Source organism: Oncorhynchus tshawytscha, linkage group LG05 (assembly GCF_018296145.1).
Source record: "Oncorhynchus tshawytscha isolate Ot180627B linkage group LG05, Otsh_v2.0, whole genome shotgun sequence".
Lineage (NCBI taxonomy): Eukaryota > Metazoa > Chordata > Actinopteri > Salmoniformes > Salmonidae > Oncorhynchus > Oncorhynchus tshawytscha.
This window is the reverse complement of record NC_056433.1, coordinates 29,982,715-30,004,708: the sequence shown is the minus strand read 5'-3', so window position 1 is coordinate 30,004,708 and position 21,994 is coordinate 29,982,715. Positions and strand designations below refer to the sequence as shown.

At 43.0% G+C, this 21,994-nt stretch overlaps 1 protein-coding gene across 10 annotated transcripts in view; it reads right to left on the bottom strand.

The window, feature by feature from the left end:
- LOC112237004 (neurexin-3b-like) overlaps nt 1-21,994 on the bottom strand; it is a 492,294-nt gene that overhangs the window by 294,823 nt on the left and 175,477 nt on the right. For all 10 annotated transcript variants that reach the window (XM_042321785.1, XM_042321793.1, XM_042321786.1 and 7 more), the window contains one exon: nt 18,246-18,629. In XM_042321785.1, coding sequence (XP_042177719.1) covers nt 18,246-18,629 — 384 coding nt within the window. The remainder of the gene's footprint in view (nt 1-18,245; nt 18,630-21,994) is intronic.

Sequence of the window (21,994 nt, the reverse complement as noted above, 5' to 3'; positions counted from 1 at the left end):
GAGGGAGAGAGACACTGGAGAAAGAGAGGGAGAGACTGGAGAAAGAGAGGTAGAGAGACAGTGGAGAAAGACAGGGAGAGAGACACTGGATAAAGAGAGGGAGAGAGACATTGGAGAAAGACAGGGAGAGAGACACTGGAGAAAGAGAGGGAGAGAGACACTGGAGAAAGAGAGGGAGAGAGACACTGGAGAAAGAGAGGGAGAGAGACTGGAGAAAGAGAGGGAGAGAGACACTGGAGAAAGAGAGGGAGAGAGACTGGAGAAAGAGAGGGAGAGAGACACTGGAGAAAGAGAGGGAGAGAGACACTGGAGAAAGAGAGGGAGAGAGACACTGGAGAAAGAGAGGGAGAGAGACTGGCGAAAGAGAGGGAGAGAGAGACTGGAGAAAGAGAGGGAGAGAGAGACTGGAGAAAGAGAGGGAGAGAGAGACTGGAGAAAGAGAGGGAGAGAAACACTGGAGAAAGAGAGGGAGAGAGACACTGGAGAAAGATTGGGAGAGACTGGAGAAAGAGAGGTAGAGAGACACTGGAGAAAGACAGGGAGAGAGACACTGGATAAAGAGAGGGAGAGAGACACTGGAGAAAGAGAGGGAGAGAGACACTGGAGAAAGAGAGGGAGAGAGAAACTGGAGAAAGAGAGGGAGAGAGACACTGGAGAAAGAGAGGGAGAGAGACTGGAGAAAGAGAGGGAGAGAGACTGGAGAAAGAGAGGGAGAGAGACACTGGAGAAAGAGAGGGAGAGAGACTGGAGAAAGAGAGGGAGAGACACTGGAGAAAGAGAGGGAGAGAGACACTGGAGAAAGAGAGGGAGAGAGACACTGGAGAAAGAGAGGGAGAGAGACTGGAGAAAGAGAGGGAGAGAGACTGGAGAAAGAGAGGGAGAGAGACACTGGAGAAAGAGAGGGAGAGAGACTGGCGAAAGAGAGGGAGAAACACTGGAGAAAGAGAGGGAGAGAGAGACTGGAGAAAGAGAGGGAGAGAAACACTGGAGAAAGAGAGGGAGAGAGAGACTGGAGAAAGAGAGGGAGAGAGACACTGGAGAAAGAGAGGGAGAGAGACACTGGAGAAAGAGAGGGAGAGAGACACTGGAGAAAGAGAGGGAGAGAGACTGGAGAAAGAGAGGGAGAGAGACTGGAGAAAGAGAGGGAGAGAGACTGGAGAAAGAGAGGGAGAGAGACACTGGAGAAAGAGAGGGAGAGAGACACTGGAGAAAGAGAGGGAGAGAGACTGGAGAAAGAGAGGGAGAGAGACTGGAGAAAGAGAGGGAGAGAGACACTGGAGAAAGAGAGGGAGAGAGAGACTGGAGAAAGAGAGGGAGAGAGACTGGAGAAAGACAGGGAGAGAGACACTGGAGAAAGACAGGGAGAGAGACACTGGAGAAAGAGAGGGAGAGAGACACTGGAGAAAGAGAGGAAGAGAGACACTGGAGAAAGAGAGGGAGAGAGATAGTGGGGGGGTGGAGGGAGTTAGAAAGAGGGAGGGAGGCAGGAGACAAAGAGATAGGGATTGAGAGAGAGAGGCAGTGAGAGAAAGAGAGCGAAAGACGGAGAAGAAAGGCTAAGAAATAAGGTCGATAGGGGCAAAGAAAGAGTGAGAGGAGAGAGGCAGTCGAAAGAGGATAGTCTCAGTGGGATCCGGGCCCAATGCTGCTCCTCCTCCTCTGACACTCACTTCATTACAGGCCTATTTACCTGATTAACAAGGCCACTTTACCACCAGCACTCTACTCAGCAGGTAGCTGCCTAGTGTGTTTGTCAGCAACACAACACTAAGCTACCCTAAACACCAGCCTACCTCCTTCAGCCTCTCCTACTCCTTCTCTTCTCGAACCTCTGCTATAAACCTCAGGCCAGTCAACGCTGAAAGACAATTGATTTTACAGCCTCCTGCTTACACCTTAGTACTAACACAATGATGCTGACTGGGTGAGAAGGTAGTTCTGTGGTGGCTAGGCTAGGTGATGAAATACTGTACATTTCCAGACTTTGGTTCCATAATATGTTTCATGTCTACACGCTGACATTGATCTATCTATTGAGATGCGTCTGTTGGTTTGATGTTGCTATTACTGTCAGAGGAAGAGGTCCTCAGAGAAACTCCTTTTATGTACCGGAGTTGCATTTTCAGGAGGGAGAATAGGAGCTATTTGGAAACCTTTTCATGTAGTAGAATATAATGACTAAAGACGAATGGCACCCTGAGCTTTCTAAACAGAGGCAGACATGATGAAGAGGGAAAAGAGATGAATGATTTTCTTCGTCTTCCTTCTGTGTTTTGTTGCTCGTCTCTCTCTCTATGTCATTTTCCATTATGTCAGAAAATGCCAGTTAGCAAGAATTTCACTTGTGGATGTTATTGAAATGCTTTAACCTTATTGCAACAATAGTTTCAATAACTATTATGTTTGTCAGTGGCAAATAGAGAGAGGAAATGGAGAGAGGATATAGAGAGTGGATATAGAGAGAGGAAATAGAGAGAGGATATGGAGAGAGGATATAGAGAGAGGATATAGAGAGAGGATATAGAGAGAGGATATAGAGAGAGGAAATAGATAGAGGATATAGAGAGAGGATATAGAGAGAGGATATAGAGAGAGGATATAGAGAGAGGATATAGAGAGACAAAATAGAGAGAGGATATAGAGTGAGGATATAGAGGGAAGATATAGAGAGAGGATATCAAGAGAGGATATAGAGAGAGGATATAGAGAGAGGATATAGAGAGAGGATATAGAGTGAGGATATAGAGAGAGGATATAGAGAGACAAAATAGAGAGAGGATATAGAGTGAGGATATAGAGGGAAGATATAGAGAGAGGATATCAAGAGAGGATATAGAGAGAGGATATAGAGAGAGGATATAGAGAGAGGATATAGAGTGAGGATATAGAGAGAGGATATAGAGAAAATAGAGAGAGGACATAGAGAGAGGATATAGAGACAATAGAGAGAGGATATAGAGAGAGGATATAGAGAGAGGAAATAGATAGAGGATATAGATAGAGGATATAGAGAGAGGATATAGAGAGAGGATATAGAGAGAGGACATAGAGAGAGGAAATAGATAGATAGACAGAGAAAATAGAAAGAGGATAAATGGTGAGATATAGAGAGGGGATATAGAGAGACAAAATAGAGAGAGGATATAGAGTGAGGATATAGAGGGAAGATATAGAGAGAGGATATCAAGAGAGGATATTGGGTGAGGATATATAGTGAGGATATAGAGAGAGGATATAGAGAAAATAGAGAGAGGACATAGAGTGAGGTTATAGAGAGAGGATATAGAGAGAGGATATAGAGTGAGGATATAGAGAGAGGAAAAATGGAGAGAGGCCATAGAGAGAGGATATAGAGTGAGGATATAGAGAGACGATATAGAGTGAGGACATAGAGAGAGGATATAGAGTGAGGAAATAGAGAGAGGATATTGGGTGAGTATATAGAGAGAGGATATAGAGTGGGGATATAGAGAGAGGATATAGAGTGAGGATATAGAGAGAGAATATAGAGAGCGGAAATAGAGAGAGGAAATAAAGCGAGAATATAGAGAGAGGATATAGAGAGAGGATATGGAAAGAGGATATATAGTGAGGATATAGAGAGAATAAAGAGTGAGAATATAGAGAGAGGATATCGAGACAGGATATAGAGTGAGGATATAGAGGAGAATAAAGAGTGAGAATATAGAGAGAGGATATTGAGAGAGGATATAGAGTGAGGATATAGAGAGAGAATAAAGAGTGAGAATATGGAAAGAGGATATCGAGAGAGGATATGGGGAGAGGAAATAGAGAGAGGATATAGAGAGAGGATATAGAGTGAGGATATAGAGAGAGGATATAGAGCGAGGATATCGAGAGAGGATATGGGGAGAGGATATAGAGTGAGGATATAGAGAGAGGATATAGAGTGAGGATTAAGGGAGAGGATAAAGAGAGAGGATATTGGGAGAGGATATAGAGAGAGGAAATAGAGAGAGATTATAGAGAGAGAATATGGAGAGAGAAAATAGAGAGAGGTTATAGAGAGAGGATATAGAGAGAGGATATAGAGTGAGGATATAGAGAGAGGATATAGAGAGAGGAAATAGAGGGAGGACATAGAGAGAGGACAAAGAGAAAATAGAGAGAGGATATAGAGTGAGGATGTAGAAAGAGGATATGGAGAGAGGATATAGAGAGAGGAAAAATGGAGAGAGGCCATAGAGAGAGGATATAGAGTGAGGATATAGAGAGACGATATAGAGTGAGGACATAGAGAGAGGATATAGAGTGAGGAAATAGAGAGAGGATATTGGGTGAGTATATAGAGAGAGGATATAGAGTGGGGATATAGAGAGAGGATATAGAGTGAGGATATAGAGAGAGAATATAGAGAGCGGAAATAGAGAGAGGAAATAAAGAGAGAATATAGAGAGAGGATATAGAGAGAGGATATGGAAAGAGGATATATAGTGAGGATATAGAGAGAATAAAGAGTGAGAATATAGAGAGAGGATATCGAGACAGGATATAGAGTGAGGATATAGAGGAGAATAAAGAGTGAGAATATAGAGAGAGGATATTGAGAGAGGATATAGAGTGAGGATATAGAGAGAGAATAAAGAGTGAGAATATGGAAAGAGGATATCGAGAGAGGATATGGGGAGAGGAAATAGAGAGAGGATATAGAGAGAGGATATAGAGTGAGGATATAGAGAGAGGATATAGAGTGAGGATATCGAGAGAGGATATGGGGAGAGGATATAGAGTGAGGATATAGAGAGAGGATATAGAGTGAGGATTAAGGGAGAGGATAAAGAGAGAGGATATTGGGAGAGGATATAGAGAGAGGAAATAGAGAGAGATTATAGAGAGAGAATATGGAGAGAGAAAATAGAGAGAGGTTATAGAGAGAGGATATAGAGAGAGGATATAGAGTGAGGATATAGAGAGAGGATATAGAGAGAGGAAATAGAGGGAGGACATAGAGAGAGGACAAAGAGAAAATAGAGAGAGGATATAGAGTGAGGATGTAGAAAGAGGATATGGAGAGAGGATATAGAGAGAGGATATAGAGAGAGGACATAGAGAGAGGAAATAGATAGATAGACAGAGAAAATAGAAAGAGGATAAATGGTGAGATATAGAGAGGGGATATAGAGAGACAAAATAGAGAGAGGATATAGAGTGAGGATATAGAGGGAAGATATAGAGAGAAGATATCAAGAGAGGATATTGGGTGAGGATATATAGTGAGGATATAGAGAGAGGATATAGAGTGAGTATATAGAGAGAGGATATAGAGTGGGGATATAGAGAGAGGATATAGAGTGAGGATATAGAGAGAGAATATAGAGAGCGGAAATAGAGAGAGGAAATAAAGAGAGAATATAGAGAGAGGATATAGAGAGAGGATATGGAAAGAGGATATATAGTGAGGATATAGAGAGAATAAAGAGTGAGAATATAGAGAGAGGATATAGAGACAGGATATAGAGTGAGGATATAGAGGAGAATAAAGAGTGAGAATATAGAGAGAGGATATTGAGAGAGGATATAGAGTGAGGATATAGAGAGAGAATAAAGAGTGAGAATATGGAAAGAGGATATCGAGAGAGGATATGGGGAGAGGAAATAGAGAGAGGATATAGAGAGAGGATATAGAGTGAGGATATAGAGAGAGGATATAGAGTGAGGATATCGAGAGAGGATATGGGGAGAGGATATAGAGTGAGGATATAGAGAGAGGATATAGAGTGAGGATTAAGGGAGAGGATAAAGAGAGAGGATATTGGGAGAGGATATAGAGAGAGGAAATAGAGAGAGATTATAGAGAGAGAATATGGAGAGAGAAAATAGAGAGAGGATATAGAGAGAGGATATAGAGTGAGGATATAGAGAGAGGATATAGAGAGAGGAAATAGAGGGAGGACATAGAGAGAGGACAAAGAGAAAATAGAGAGAGGATATAGAGTGAGGATGTAGAAAGAGGATATGGAGAGAGGATATAGAGAGAGGATATAGAGAGAGGACATAGAGAGAGGAAATAGATAGATAGACAGAGAAAATAGAAAGAGGATAAATGGTGAGATATAGAGAGGGGATATAGAGAGACAAAATAGAGAGAGGATATAGAGTGAGGATATAGAGGGAAGATATAGAGAGAGGATATCAAGAGAGGATATTGGGTGAGGATATATAGTGAGGATATAGAGAGAGGATATAGAGTGAGGATATAGAGAGAGGATATAGAGAAAATAGAGAGAGGACATAGAGTGAGGTTATAGAGAGAGGATATAGAGAGAGGATATAGAGTGAGGATATAGAGAGAGGAAAAATGGAGAGAGGCCATAGAGAGGATATAGGGTGAGGATATAGAGAGACGATATAGAGTGAGGACATAGAGAGAGGATATAGAGTGAGGAAATAGAGAGAGGATATTGGGTGAGTATATAGAGAGAGGATATAGAGTGAGGATATAGAGAGAGGATATAGAGTGAGGATATAGAGAGAGAATATAGAGAGCGGAAATAGAGAGAGGAAATAAAGAGAGAATATAGAGAGAGGATATAGAGAGAGGATATGGAAAGAGGATATATAGTGAGGATATAGAGAGAGAATAAAGAGTGAGAATATAGAGAGAGGATATCGAGACAGGATATAGAGTGAGGATATAGAGGAGAATAAAGAGTGAGAATATAGAGAGAGGATATTGAGAGAGGATATAGAGTGAGGATATAGAGAGAGAATAAAGAGTGAGAATATGGAAAGAGGATATCGAGAGAGGATATGGGGAGAGGAAATAGAGAGAGGATATAGAGAGAGGATATAGAGTGAGGATATAGAGAGAGGATATAGAGTGAGGATATCGAGAGAGGATATGGGGAGAGGATATAGAGTGAGGATTAAGGGAGAGGATAAAGAGAGAGGATATTGGGAGAGGATATAGAGAGAGGAAATAGAGAGAGATTATAGAGAGAGAATATGGAGAGAGAAAATAGAGAGAGGTTATAGAGAGAGGATATAGAGAGAGGATATAGAGTGAGGATATAGAGAGAGGATATAGAGAGAGGAAATAGAGAGAGGACATAGAGAGAGGACAAAGAGAAAATAGAGAGAGGATATAGAGTGAGGATGTAGAAAGAGGATATGGAGAGAGTATATAGAGAGAGGATATAGAGAGAGGAAACAGAGATAGCATATAGAGGATATAGAGAGAGGATAGAGAGTGAGAAAATAGAGAGAGGATATAGACAGAGAAAATAGAGAGGGGATATAGAGTGAGGATATAGAGGGAAGATATAGAGTGAGGATATCAAGAGAGGATATTGGGTGAGGATATATAGTGAGGATATATAGTGAGGATATCGAGTGAGGATATAGAGTGAGGATATAGAGAAAATAGAGAGAGGACATAGAGTGAGGTTATAGAGAGAGGATATAGAGTGAGGATATAGAGAGACGATATAGAGTGAGGACATAGAGAGAGGATATAGAGTGAGGAAATAGAGAGAGGATATTGGGTGAGTATATAGAGAGAGGATATAGAGTGAGGATATAGAGAGAGGATATAGAGTGAGGATATAGAGAGAGAATATAGAGAGCGGAAATAGAGAGAGGAAATAAAGAGAGAATATAGAGAGAGGATATAGAGAGAGGATATGGAAAGAGGATATATAGTGAGGATATAGAGAGAGAATAAAGAGTGAGGAAATAGAGAGAGGATATTGGGTGAGGATATAGAGAGAGGATTTAGAGAGAGGATATAGAGAGAGGATAAAAATATAGGATATAGAGAGAGGATATATAGTGAGGATATAGAGAGAGAATATAGGGAGAGGATATAGAGAGCGGATATAGAGTGAGGATATAGAGAGATGAAATAGATAGAGGATATAGAGAGAGAATATAGAGAGCAGAAATAGAGAGAGGATATGGAAAGAGGATATATAGTGAGGATATAGAGAGAGAATAAAGAGTGAGAATATAGAGAGAGGATATTGAGAGAGGATATAGAGTGAGGATATAGAGAGTAAATAAAGAGTGAGTATATGGAGAGAGGATATGGAGAGAGGATATGGGGAGAGGATATAGAGAGAGGATATAGAGTGAGGATATAGAGAGAGGATATAGAGTGAGGATTAAGGGAGAGGATATCGAGAGAGGATATTGAGAGAGGATATAGAGAGAGGATATAGAGAGAGGAAATAGAGAGAGATTATAGAGAGAGAATATGGAGAGATAAAATAGACAGAGGTTATAGAGAGAGGATATAGAGAGAGGATATAGAGAGAGGATATAGAGAGTGGATATAGAGAGAGGATATAAAGAGAGGATATAGAGACAGGATATAGTGAGAGGATATAGTGAGGATAAAGAGAGAATATAGTGAGAGAATATAGAGAGGATATAGAGAGAGAATAGAGAGAGGATATAGAGAGAGAGAATAGAGAGAGGCTATAGAGAGAGGATATAGAGAGAGCATAGAGAGAGGATATAGAGAGAGAATAGAGAGAGGATATAGAGAGAGAGAATAGAGAGAGGATATAGAGAGAGAGAATAGAGAGAGGATCTAGAGAGAGGATATATAGAGTGTTATAGAAAGTGAGAATAGAGAGAGGATATAGAGAGAGAGAATAGAGAGAGGATATAGAGAGAGGATATAGAGAGAGAATAGAGAGAGGAAATAGAGAGAGAATAAAGAGAGGGTATAGAGAGAGAGAATAGAGAGAGGATATAGAGAGAGAGAATAGAGAGAGAATATAGAGCGAGAAAATAGAGAGAGGATATAGTGAGAGGATATAGTGAGAGGATATAGTGAGGATGAAGAGAGAGGATATAGAGAGAGGATATATAGAGAGGATATAGAGAGAGAATAGAGAGAGGATATAGAGAGAGGATATAGAGAGAGGATATAGAGAGAGAATAGAGAGAGGATATAGAGAGAGAATAGAGAGAGGATATAGAGAGAGAGAATAGAGAGAGGATATAGAGAGAGAATAGAGAGTGAATATAGAAAGAGGATATAGAGAGAGGATTTAGAGAGAGGATATTGAGAGAGAAAATAGAGAGAGGATATAGAGAGAAAATAGAGAGGATAGAGTGAGAGAATAGAGAGAGGATATATAGAGAGAAATAGAGAGAGGATATAGAGTGACGATATAGAGAGGATATAGAGAGAGGAGATAGAGAGAGGACATAGAGAGAGGACATAGAGAGAAGATATAGAGAGAGGATACAGAGAGAGGATACAGAGAGAGGATATAGAGAGAGGACATAGAGAGAGGACATAGAGAGAAGATATAGAGAGAGGATACAGAGAGAGGATACAGAGAGAGGATATAGAGAGAGGACATAGAGAGAGGACATAGACAGAGGACAAAGAGAGAATATATAGAGAAGATATAGAGCTTGGATATAATGTTTATTTTCTCCTTTCTCACCATTGAGAGTTGCAGCACAAACAGAATATTCACTGTCTTCTCTATGCAGTCTACCAGGCAGCAGAGACCCAGAGGTGTCCCATTTGAATGCAGATCACAGGCATGGGGGGTTGGAGGGTTGGCAGGTCTCTGCCCCGGGTCACAGCCCTGTCGAGAGGAGACCTGTCTGGGCCACGGCCTTGGGAGCATGCCCCTACCTGTATGGCGCTAGAGGTCTGGCACACACTCAGAGCCTGACACAGAGATACACACACAATGGCTGGCACGCACAGAAACACAGAAACGCGCAAACACACACACACACACACACACACACACACACACTGATGAGCAAACAGGCACACACACATGTACACACATGTTTGTGCAGATGTCACACACACACTGTGACTGACTTGAACACCCGCTGACACAACATCTGTCTCTGTGATAGCGACATCGCGTAGCACACCTCTGATCATAGGCGCCGTTAGACCTTGTGGGCACACCTCAAATAGCGAGGGGTAAAATATGCCCAAATATTGCACAGGTACAGGGGGAAACATATACAATAATAGTAGGTGGATGCCAGGCTGACTCTGCTGCTCCCAAGCACCATTCTTCTTTCATCTAATAGCCAACATACAGCTCAGGTTAAAACAGGGGCGGAACTTTTGATTTGGAAGTAGGGTGGGGAACATTTTTGTAATTGTATTTTGTACTTAAGCCAGAGAGGTTGTTTAGTCGTCCTTTAATTTTGTGACCGGTTCTTCATTTTAGCGTACCATTATTTTATGCCATTGAAGGCAAGAAACAGCATACAAACCAATAAAAGTCTATGGGACTCAAAGCTCTCTCCATCAAAGTATCTGCAGTCAAAAAGACTACCAAGACAGGTTAACCTCTCGCTGAGATATCCCACAGTGTCTATTGATCTGTAAGTGTGTGAAAAGCACTGTATTGTCTACTCCACTGTAGTGTGCTGTATGACTGTGCTTTCAATCAATACCAAGCCCTGGATGTCAATAACATCTCGGAATCCCTCTCTTTCTCTCTCTCCCTCTCTCCCTCCCTCTCTCTCGCTCCCTCGCTCTCTCTCACTCGCCATCCCTCTCTCCCCCTCTCTCTCCCTCTCTCCCTCCCTCGCTCTTTCTCGCTCTCCCTCCCTCTCTCCCCCTCTCCCTCCCTCGCTCTCCCTCGCTCTTCTCTCCCTCTCCATCCCTCTCTCTTTCTCTCTCTCCCTCTCTCCCTCTCCCTCCCTCTTTCCCCCTCTCTCTCCCTCTCTCCCTCCCTCGCTCTCTCTTGCTCTCCCTCCCTCTTTCCCCCTCTCTCTCCCTCTCTCCCTCCCTCACTCTCTCTCGCTCTCCCTCCCCTCTCTCCCCCTCTCCCTCCCTCGCTCCCCCTCACTCTCCCTCCCTCTCTCCCCCTCTCTCTCCCTCCCTTGCTCTCTCTCACTCTCCCTCCCTCTTTCCCACTCTCTCTCCTTCTCTCTCTCCCTCCCTCTCTCCCCCTCTCCCTCCCTCTCTCCCCCTCTCCCTCCCTCTCTCCCCCTCTCCCTCCCTCTCTCCCCCTCTCTCTCCCTCCCCAGGACCCCGCTGACATCTGTGTAAGAGATCAAGTAAGAGAGAAGACTAGACCAGACTCAACAACAACAACAACAACAACAGCAGACATCCTAGACTCACAAACACCCCCAAACGCTGCATAAACAGCACATAATAATACTGCATCATAGCAATTATACATGTCCCTGTTTACCCTGAATGCATGTATCATCATTCACAGTGAAATGCCTGCACCAATCCCATAACACATCCGAGACCTACAGGGATCGGAATATTCATAGAACTAGACTGTATTGTGAATACAGGCTACTGTGTATTGGGAGGGCATAGGTCTACTGTGTATTGTGAGGGCATAGGTCTACTGTGTATTGTGAGGACATAGGTCTACTGTGTATTGTGAGGACATAGGTCTACTGTGTATTGTGAGGACATAGGTCTACTGTGTATTGTGAGGACATAGGTCTACTGTGTATTGTGAGGACATAGGTCTACTGTGTATTGTGAGGGCATAGGTCTACTGTGTATTTTGAGGACATAGGTCTACTGTGTATTGTGAGGGCATAGGTCTACTGTGTATTGTGAGGACATAGGTCTACTGTGTATTGTGAGGGCATAGGTGTACTGTGTATTGTGAGGACATAGGCCTACTGTGTATTGTGAGGACATAGGCCTACTGTCTATTGTGAGGACATAGGTCTACTGTGTATTGTGAGGACATAGGTCTACTGTGTATTGTGAGGACATAGGTCTACTGTGTATTGTGAGGACATAGGTCTACTGTGTATTGTGAGGACATAGGTCTACTGGTATTGTGAGGACATAGGTCTACTGTGTATTGTGAGGGCATAGGTCTACTGTGTATTGTGAGGACATAGGCCTACTGTGTATTGTGAGGACATAGGCCTACTGTGTATTGTGAGGACATAGGCTTACTGTGTATTGTTAGGACATAGGCCTACTGTGTATTGTGAGGACATAGGCCTACTGTGTATCGTGAGGACATATGCTTACTGTGTATTGTGAGGACCTAGGCCTATTTATGTGGTTGTGCCCACTAATGTTAAATGAGGGTTTTCCCTGGATCAAATCGGGATCAAATATTTAGGACCAGGCAAGGGATAACGCAGGCAGACCTGGCAACCCAGAGATCTAGAACAGAGGGCAAAGACCTGGCAACCGCTGAGATGTCCAGAATACCAATAATTACTAAAAACTACAACAACCACAGCCATATGTGTCAGAACTACAACAACAGCAGCCTTCAGGCAAAAAAAAACGACAAAAACGACCTTTACATCAGAACACCATCTCTCTATATGGGTAAGAAAAACCCAGTGTCCAGACATGTAGTATGTCCACTGCCCACTGCATGGCCAGCTAGCATTGTGATGGAGGACAGGATGTGGACGAGGGAGGGAGGGAGAGGGATGGTAGAAACGTGTGTCTGTGCGTTCTTTTTCTACGGGTGGAACAGCAGAGTGGTGCAGTGCTGTGTTAGCATGTCTGTCCCTCCATCCCTCTGTCACTCCATCCCTCTGTCACTCCATTCCTCCACCCCTCCGGCAGCAGTGTTCTGTGTCTGTGTGTCTCTGTCTGTGTGTGCGCGTGCGTGCAAGGGAGTGTGTGTGTGTGCGTGCGTGCGTGTGTGTGTGCGTGCATCGGTGTGTGCGTGTATGTTCTCTGTGTGTGTGTTCTGGCAGTGCTTTCCCATCAGCCCCCATTTAGTACGCCCACACAGACAGAGCCTCGGAGTGGTACAAAAATAGCTGGCTATCCAGGACCTAGGCAAGGTTATCGCGATCGCACAGCCTGCCTGCCTACTGCCTCTCCTCTCTGCCTTTCCTCTCTCTCTCTCTCTCTCAATTCAATTCAATTCAAGGGCTTTATTGGCATGGGAAACATGTGTTAACATTGCCAAAGCAAGTGAGGTAGATAATATATAAAGTGAATATATAAAGTGAAATAAACAATAAAAATTAACAGTAAACATCACACACACAGAAGTTTCAAAACAATAAAGACGTTACATATGTCATATTATATATATACAGTGTTTTAACAATGTACAAATGGTAAAGGACACAAGATAAAATAAATAAGCATAGATATGGGTTGTATTTACAATGGTGTGTGTTCTTCACTGGTTGCCCTTTTCTCGTGGCAACAGGTCACAAATCTTGCTGCTGTGATGGCACACTGTGGAATTTCACCCAGTAGATATGGGAGTTTTTCAAAATTGGATTTGTTTTCGAATTCTTTGTGGATCTGTGTAATCTGAGGGAAATATGTCTCTCTAATATGGTCATACATTGGGCAGGAGGTTAGGAAGTGCAGCTCAGTTTCCACCTCATTTTGTGGGCAGTGTGCACATAGCCTGTCTTCTCTTGAGAGCCATGTCTGACTACGGCGGCCTTTCTCAATAGCAAGGCTATGCTCACTGAGTCTGTACATAGTCAAAGCTTTTCTTAATTTTGGGTCAGTCACAGTGGTCAGGTATTCTGCCGCTGTGTACTCTCTGTGTAGGGCCAAGTAGCATTCTAGTTTGCTCTGTTTTTTTTTTCTTTCCAATGTGTCAAGTAATTATCTTTTTGTTTTCTCATGATTTGGTTGGGTCTAATTGTGCTGATGTCCAGGACCAGCTTGCTTAGGGGGATCATCTCCAGGTTCATCTTTCTGTAGGTGATGGCTTTGTTGTGGAAGGTTTGGGAATCGCTTCCTTTTAGGTGGTTATAGAATTTAACGGTTATTTTCTGGATTTTGATAATTAGTGGGTATCGGCCTAATTCTGCTCTGCGTGCATTATTTGGTGTTCTACGTTGTGCACGGAGGAGTCTCAATTTGGTGTTTGTCCCATTTTGTGAAGTCTTGGTTGGTGAGCGGACCCCAGACCTCACAACCATAAAGGGCAATGGGCTCTATGACTGATTCAAGTATTTTTAGCCAAATCCTAATTGGTATGTTGAAATTTATGTTCCTTTTGATGGCATAGAATGCCCTTCTTGCCTTGTCTCTCAGATCGTTCACAGCTTTGTGGAAGTTACCTGTGGCGCTGATGTTTAGGCCAAGGTATGTATAGTTTTTTGTGTGCTCTAGGGCAACAGTGTCTAGATGGAATTTGTATTTGTGGTCCTGGTGACTGGACCTTTTTTGGAACACCATTATTTTGGTCTTACTGAGATTTACTGTCAGGGCCCAGGTCTGACAGAATCTGTGCATAAGATCTAGGTGCTGCTGTAGGCCCTCCTTGGTTGGTGACAGAAGCACCAAATCATCAGCAAACATTTGACTTCGGATTCTAGTAGGGTGAGGCCGGGTGCTGCAGACTTTTCTAGTGCCCGCGCCAATTCGTTGATATATATGTTGAAGAGGGTGGGGCTTAAGCTGCATCCCTGTCTAACCCCACGACCCTGTGTGAAGATATGTGTGTGTTTTTTGCCAAATTTAACCGCACACTTGTTGTTTGTATACATGGATTTTATAATGTTGTATGTTTTACCCCCAACACCACTTTCCATCAGTTTGTATAGCAGACCCTCATGCCAAATTGAGTCGAAGGCTTTTTTGAAATCAACAAAGCATGAGAAGACTTTGCCTTTGTTTTGGTTTGTTTGGTTGTCAATTAGGGTGTGCAGGGTGAATACATGGTCTGTTGTACGGTAATTTGGTAAAAAGCCAATTTGACATTTGCTCAGTACATTATTTTCATTGAGGAAGTGTACGAGTCTGCTGTTAATGATAATGCAGAGGATTTTCCCAAGGTTACTGTTGACGCATATTCCACGGTAGTTATTGGGGTCAAATTTGTCTCCACTTTTGTGGATTGGGGTGATCAGTCCTTGGTTCCAAATATTGGGGAAGATGCCAGAGCTAAGGATGATGTTAAAGAGTTTTAGTATAGCCAATTGGAATTTGTTGTCTGTATATTTGATAATTTCATTGAGGATACCATCAACACCACAGGCCTTTTTGGGTTGGAGGGTTTTTATTTTGTCCTGTAACTCATTCAATGTAATTGGAGAATCCAGTGGGTTCTGGTAGTCTTTAATAGTTGATTCTAAGATCTGTATTTGATCATGTATATGTTTTTGCTCTTTATTCTTTGTTATAGAGCCAAAAAGATTGGAGAAGTGGTTTACCCATACATCTCCATTTTGGATAGATAATTCTTTGTGTTGTTGTTTGTTTAGTGTTTTCCAATTTTCCCAGAAGTGGTTAGAGTCTATGGATTCTTCAATTACATTGAGCTGATTTCTGACATGCTGTTCCTTCTTTTTCCGTAGTGTATTTCTGTATTGTTTTAGTGATTCACCATAGTGAAGGCATAGACTCAGGTTTTCTGTTTTTCTTTCTTAGATTTTTGCATTCTTCATCAAACCATTTGTCATTGTTGTTCATTTTCTTCGGTTTTCTATTTGAGATTTTTAGATTTGATAGGGAAGCTGAGAGGTCAAATATACTGTTAAGATTTTCTACTGCCAAGTTTACACCTTCACTATTACAGTGGAACGTTTTACCCAGGAAATTGTCTAAAAGGGATTGAATTTGTTGTTGCCTAATTGTTTTTGGTAGGTTTCCAAACTGCATTCCTTCCATCTATAGCATTTCTTAATGTTACTCAGTTCCTTTGGCTTTGATGCCTCATGATTGAATATTGCTCTGTTTAAGTAGACTGTGATTTTGCTGTGGTCTGATAGGGGTGTCAGTGGGCTGACTGTGAACGCTCTGAGAGACTCTGGGTTGAGGTCAGTGATAAAGTAGTCTACAGTACTACTGCCAAGAGATGAGCTATAGGTGTACCTACCATTGGAGTCCCCACGAAGCCTACCATTGACTATGTACATACCCAGCGTGCGACAGAGCTGCAGGAGTTGTGACCCGTTTTTGTTGGTTATGTTGTCATAGTTGTGCCTAGGGGGGCATATGTGGGAGGGAATGCTGTCACCTCCAGGCAGGTGTTTGTCCCCCTATGTGCTGAGGGTGTCAGGGAGAGAGAGAGAGTGAGCAAGAGAGAGCGAGAGAGAGCGAGAGAGAGAGAGAGGGAGCGAGAGAGAGAGAGAGAGAGAGAGTGAGAGCAAGAGAGAGCGAGAGAGAGAGAGAAGCTTGTTCATATGAGAGAAATGTACTTTAGTCTAATGCCAAATAATTAATTTGAACTGTTGAATTTTGAAGTATTTAAAAAACATTTAGGATTCAAAGATGTCCAACAAATAGCCTCCGGTATTTCCATGTCATGTTGTTCCAATTTGAAGCTTTGAACCAGATTGGAAGTACTAGAAACCTTGCCATTAGATGCTAATTACTTGTATTATTCAGATCTCCTGAGAACCTCCCAGCCTGTCTATGACTCTCCACTACAGTTGTGTTTAGTGGAAACAACCAGCTCCAAAAAGTCATTATGATCTCACCACAAACTATGGATTTTCACAAGACTGTAGTTCTAAAATGACCTCAACCCATACTGCAGACCCCTGGTGAACTAGACACAATCCAGGAGAGATACTCTGATAGCATCCTACACACACACACACACACACACACACACACACACACACACACACACACACACACACACACACACACACACACACACACGCACTCACACACACACACACACACACACACACACACACACACACACACACACACACACACACACACACACACACACACACACACACACACACACACACACACACACACACACACACACTCACACACACACACACACACACACACACACACACACACACACACACACTCACACACACACACACACACACTCACACACACACACACACACACACACAACATCTCAGAGTGGGCCTATCTTCAGTGAATGTGTCATAAACACCTAATGCAGAGCTCTTAACGCCAGACATAGGGAGAACATTTTCACCCACAGCCAAGTCCAAGCCTCAGTGTGTGTGTGTGTGTGTGTGTGTGTGTGTGTGTGTGTGTGTGTGTGTGTGTGTGTGTGTGTGTGTGTGTGTGTGTGTGTGTGTGTGTGTGTGTGTGTGTGTGTGTGTGTGTGTGTGTGTGTGTGTGTGTGTGTGTGGACCAGAAGTCCCCACAGGAATAGTAAACCATTTTTTGGACCAACTGGGGACATTTTGTTAGTTCCCACGAAGTCAAACGCTATTTATAGGGGTTTTGGGTTAAGGTTAGAATTAGTGTTAGGGTTAGAATTAATTTTTAGTTTTAGTTTCAGGGTTAGGAGCTAGGTTTAGTTTTAGGGTTAGGGTTAGGAGCTAGGGTTAGTTTTAGGGTTAGGGTTAGGAGCTAGGGTTAGTTTTAGGGTTAGGGTTAGGAGCTCGGTTTAGTTTTAGTTTCAGGGTTAGGAGCTAGGTTTAGTTTTAGGGTTAGGATTAGGAGCTAGGGTTAGTTTTAGGGTCAGGGTTAGGAGCTAGGGTTAGTTTTAGTTTCAGGGTTAGGAGCTAGGTTTAGTTTTAGGGTTAGGATTAGGAGCTAGGGTTAGTTTTAGGGTCAGGGTTAGGAGCTAGGGTTAGTTTTAGTTTCAGGGTTAGGAGCTAGGTTTAGTTTTAGGGTTAGGATTAGGAGCTAGGGTTAGTTTTAGGGTTAGGGTTACGAGCTAGGGTTTGAGTGAGTGAGTGAGTGAGCGTGTGTGTCAAGACCCAGTTCAATTCCCCTCCTGGAGCCCCTTCAGAAGAGAAGACAGCACCATGCACAAAAGCCACTTGGCGGAAAAGTGGAATCCTATTAAATCTTTCTGCTAAGCCTCCATAAATACAAGGAGCTGTCCCAAGTCACACTCCTCCACTCATTTCCTCTCATAATCCCATCAGGCTAAAAACAGAACACTGGCTGTAAGGTCCCTTGCTAGACAAACACACTTCTGTAATTGACTGAACTAACACAAGTTCTAGAGTTGGGTTTAGTGAGGAGAACGTTTTGTCGCTAAAAAAAAGTAATTTGATCCAAACCAGTCGGAACTTCTATAGTTTAGTTAGTAGAAAGGCTCTCTCAACACAACATAAGCTTCTCGTTCAATTCTTTGACACCTAGGCCAAGCTTGACATTTTTGGGGTTTCAGATACAAGCAGATAAAACTGTTCCATCTCAATGAGCATCACAATCTCCAATCACACAGCACCATCCGACGCAGCATGCCGATGCAACTCAGTGCTAACCCAGCAGATGTAAACATTACGAGGAGAAAACCTCCAGACTGCCCGTACATTCACCCAGCACTGAAATTGAAGAGACGTGCACATGAAAACAATCCGTTTTTCAAACATTAAGTAAGCAGCAGACTCACCTCTCTCACACGTGCCGGCCCAGAACCCAGTCCCGGTGCAGTCGCAGATAAACCGGTTCCACCCTTCCTTACAGACTCCGTTGTTCTTACAGGGATTGCTATCACACTGTTTCCCCGGGACTTTACTGCAGGTGGGCCTGATGCCGGTGGTGTTCTGAGACTCGGAGATGGCCCGAATGTTTTTGGAGCGTCCGTCGATGAAGAGGTCCCGGATGCAGCCCACATAGCCGTAGTTCAACATGGCCGTCCACAGTTCGGTAGGTAACACCAGGCCTACGCGGTTGTCAGGGAGACCACCCAGGTAGAGGTCTCCCTCCAGGTCTAAGATCTCGTTCTCTCCACTGGCCGTGAACGGAGTACGACGGTTGTCCACTGAGATGATGCCTGGAGAGGAGGAAGATGGAGTGAGGAGAGGAAGAGAGAAAGAGGAAGGGAAGGTGAGTGTGAGGGTCTAAGCGATTCTAATATTGAGTCGTTTTTAGATTCTTAGACTAGTAGTCTCACGAGTTGTGTGTCTGACGACACATTATAGAAGAGTCTTGAAGCCTGGTTCACAAGGCCAGTATGTTAGCCTTAGGCTACGATCAAGAGTGCTTGTTGTTTGCCATTGGTCAGAGGAGTGTGGATAAATCAGGTTTATGGTTCCAAAGACCTTCTAGTCATTCACTTCATTTTGTTCTTCAAACACCTCAGTGAACTACTAACTGTCCTCGCTGTCTAACTAAGAGATTTAAATCCCATCATGTGAAGTCCCATGAAACAGTTCATCAAGCTAATACCACCACTCAGCCCATATCCATATATCTGTCTAATTTCTCTCTCTCTCTTCCCTCAGAAAATCCTCCTCTTCTCCCAATCCTTCCTTCCCTCCCTTCTTTCATTGGTGCTAGGTAGTGATTCATCAAAGTAGAATGTGTTGACACAGGGCTAAATTGGCTGCTCTAACCTGATATATAACTCAGACCCAGGACATCAAATAACAGAAGTACTACTACTGCTCTCCTCTCTTCTTCTCCCGCTCTCTCTCTCTCTCTCTCTCTCTCTCTCTCTCTCTCTCTCTCTCTCCCTCTCTCTCCCTCTCTCTCTCTCTCTCTCCCTCTCTCTCTCTCTCTCTCTCTCTTCTTCTCCCGCTCTCTCTCTCTCTCTCTCTCTCTCTCTCTCTCTCTCTCTCTCTCTCTCTCCCTCTCTCTCCCCTCTCTCTCTCTCTCTCTCTCTCTCTCCCTCGATTTCCTCTTTCCTTTTAATGTAGTGAAATCCATTCTGTTACGGAGCTCAAGGCAACGACAGACTTTCTCTTTCTCGCGCCAAATATAATCTTCCTCTCTAAAGCTCCTCTCTTCTCTGTTCTGTTCTGTTTGTCCAACCTTTTTCAGGTCAGCGGACACAAAGGATAAAGAAGCAGTGGGGGAAATAGAATCAGGAAATAGGATTTAAAAGGTTTTGCTTGATCATCCTCATGATACACGTCTCATCGCCTCATCCCCGAGATCAAATCAAATTGTATTTGTCACATGCGCCGAATACACCATGGAATGCTTTACTTACGAGCCATTAACCAACAGTGCAGTTCAAGAAAATATTTTCCAAATAAACTAGAGTACCTGTACCGAGTCAATGTGCGGGGAGGGGGGAGGGTACAGGTTGTGGACAAGGTAGAAATAACCATGCAACAGTATGATGCCTTTGATGTATATTCTGAGGGGTTTTATAACGATCATCACCATTCTCCTCCACCACCACCATCACCTTTCCTCTCCCCCTCCTTGTCCCCCCTGGTCTCATGGTAATTGACCGTTAATTAACATAAACATGTTTAGCATCTCCAGGCCTCCACACATACTCTACAAGCCATATACAAGCTGCTGATTCACACCTTTGGAACATCTACATTTAAACAGTCTAATAAATAAGTCTAATAAGTCTAATAAATCAATTTAATATGCACCATCACAATAAATCCATTATTTATTTTAGGCAGGTCTGAAGAAGCATTATGATATGAAGAAAATGTATTTCAGAAGAACAGAATAGGAATTGGCCTACTGTATGTTATCTGGCTATGCGCCATGCCATAAAGGCTGTAGGCCTGTTCATTTGGCAGACAAGATATGCTTGTAAGTCATTTTGCCACTATTTTACATTATAAACTGGGTGGTCCGATCCCTGGGGGGAGACATCTTAAATCATTTAAAATATATTTTTTTCTGTGTAATATGCGGTAGTCTATGTATTGTATAACGGCCCAATCATTATTTTAATTCCGTTTTTCTTTTCAGGATTGTGATCAAATATAGGAATATGCATATGAATAAGCATATGTACTGAGTGTCCCAAACATTAGGAACACCTTCCTAATATTGAGTTCCACCCCCTCTTATACCCTCAGTACAGCCTCAACATGGGAAACTGATGAGCGGGGGAAACCCAGCAGCTTTGCAGTTCTTGACACAAACCGGTGTGCCCGGCACCTTCATCTACACTGATTTAAGTGGATTTAACAAGTGACATCAGTTTATGCCATGAAAAGAACAGGTATTCTTAATGTTTTTTACACTCAGCTATTGCATCAGTTCTAATATGCGAGTAGTGTTTTGAATTAACCATCACCTTAGAAAGTGCTGTCCATTTTGTTGTGTTAGGCTTTGGAACAACATCCACAACTACCAACATCCACAACTACCAACTACCAACATCCACAACTACCAACATCCACAACTACCAACTACCAACATCCACAACTACCAACATCCACAACTACCAACTACCAACACCCACAACTACCAACATCCACAACTACCAACATCCACAACTACCAACATCCACAACTACCAACTACCAACATCCACAACTACCAACATCCACAACTACCAACATCCACAACTACCAACTACCAACATCCACAACTACCAACATCCACAACTACCAACTACCAACATCCACAACTACCAACATCCACAACTACCAACATCCACAACTACCAACTACCAACATCCACAACTACCAACATCCACAACTACAACTACCAACATCCACAACTACCAACGTCCACAACTACCAACATCCCCAACTACCAACTACCAACATCCATAACTACCAACATCCACAACTACCAACTACCAACATCCACAGCTACCAACATCCACAACTACCAATATCCACAACTACCAACATCCACAACTACCAACTACCAACATCCACAACTACCAACATCCACAACTACCAACTACCAACATCCACAACTACCAACATCCACAACTACCAACATCCACAACTACCAACATCCACAACTACCAACATCCACAGCTACCAACATCCACAGCTACCAACATCCACAACTACCAACATCCACAAGTACCAACATCCACAGCTACCAACATCCACAACTACCAACATCCACAACTACCAACATCCACAACTACCAACATCCACAGCTACCAACATCTACAACTACCAACATCCACAAGTAACAACATCCACAGCTACCAACATCCACAGCTACCAACATCCACAACTACCAACATCTACAACTACCAACATCTACAACTACCAACATCCACAAGTAACAACATCCACAACTACCAACATCCACAGCTACCAACATCCACAACTACCAACATCCACAACTACCAACATCCACAACTACCAACATCTACAACTACCAACATCCACAACTACCAACATCCACAACTACCAACATCCACAACTACCAACATCCACAACTACCAACATCCACAACTACCAACATCCAC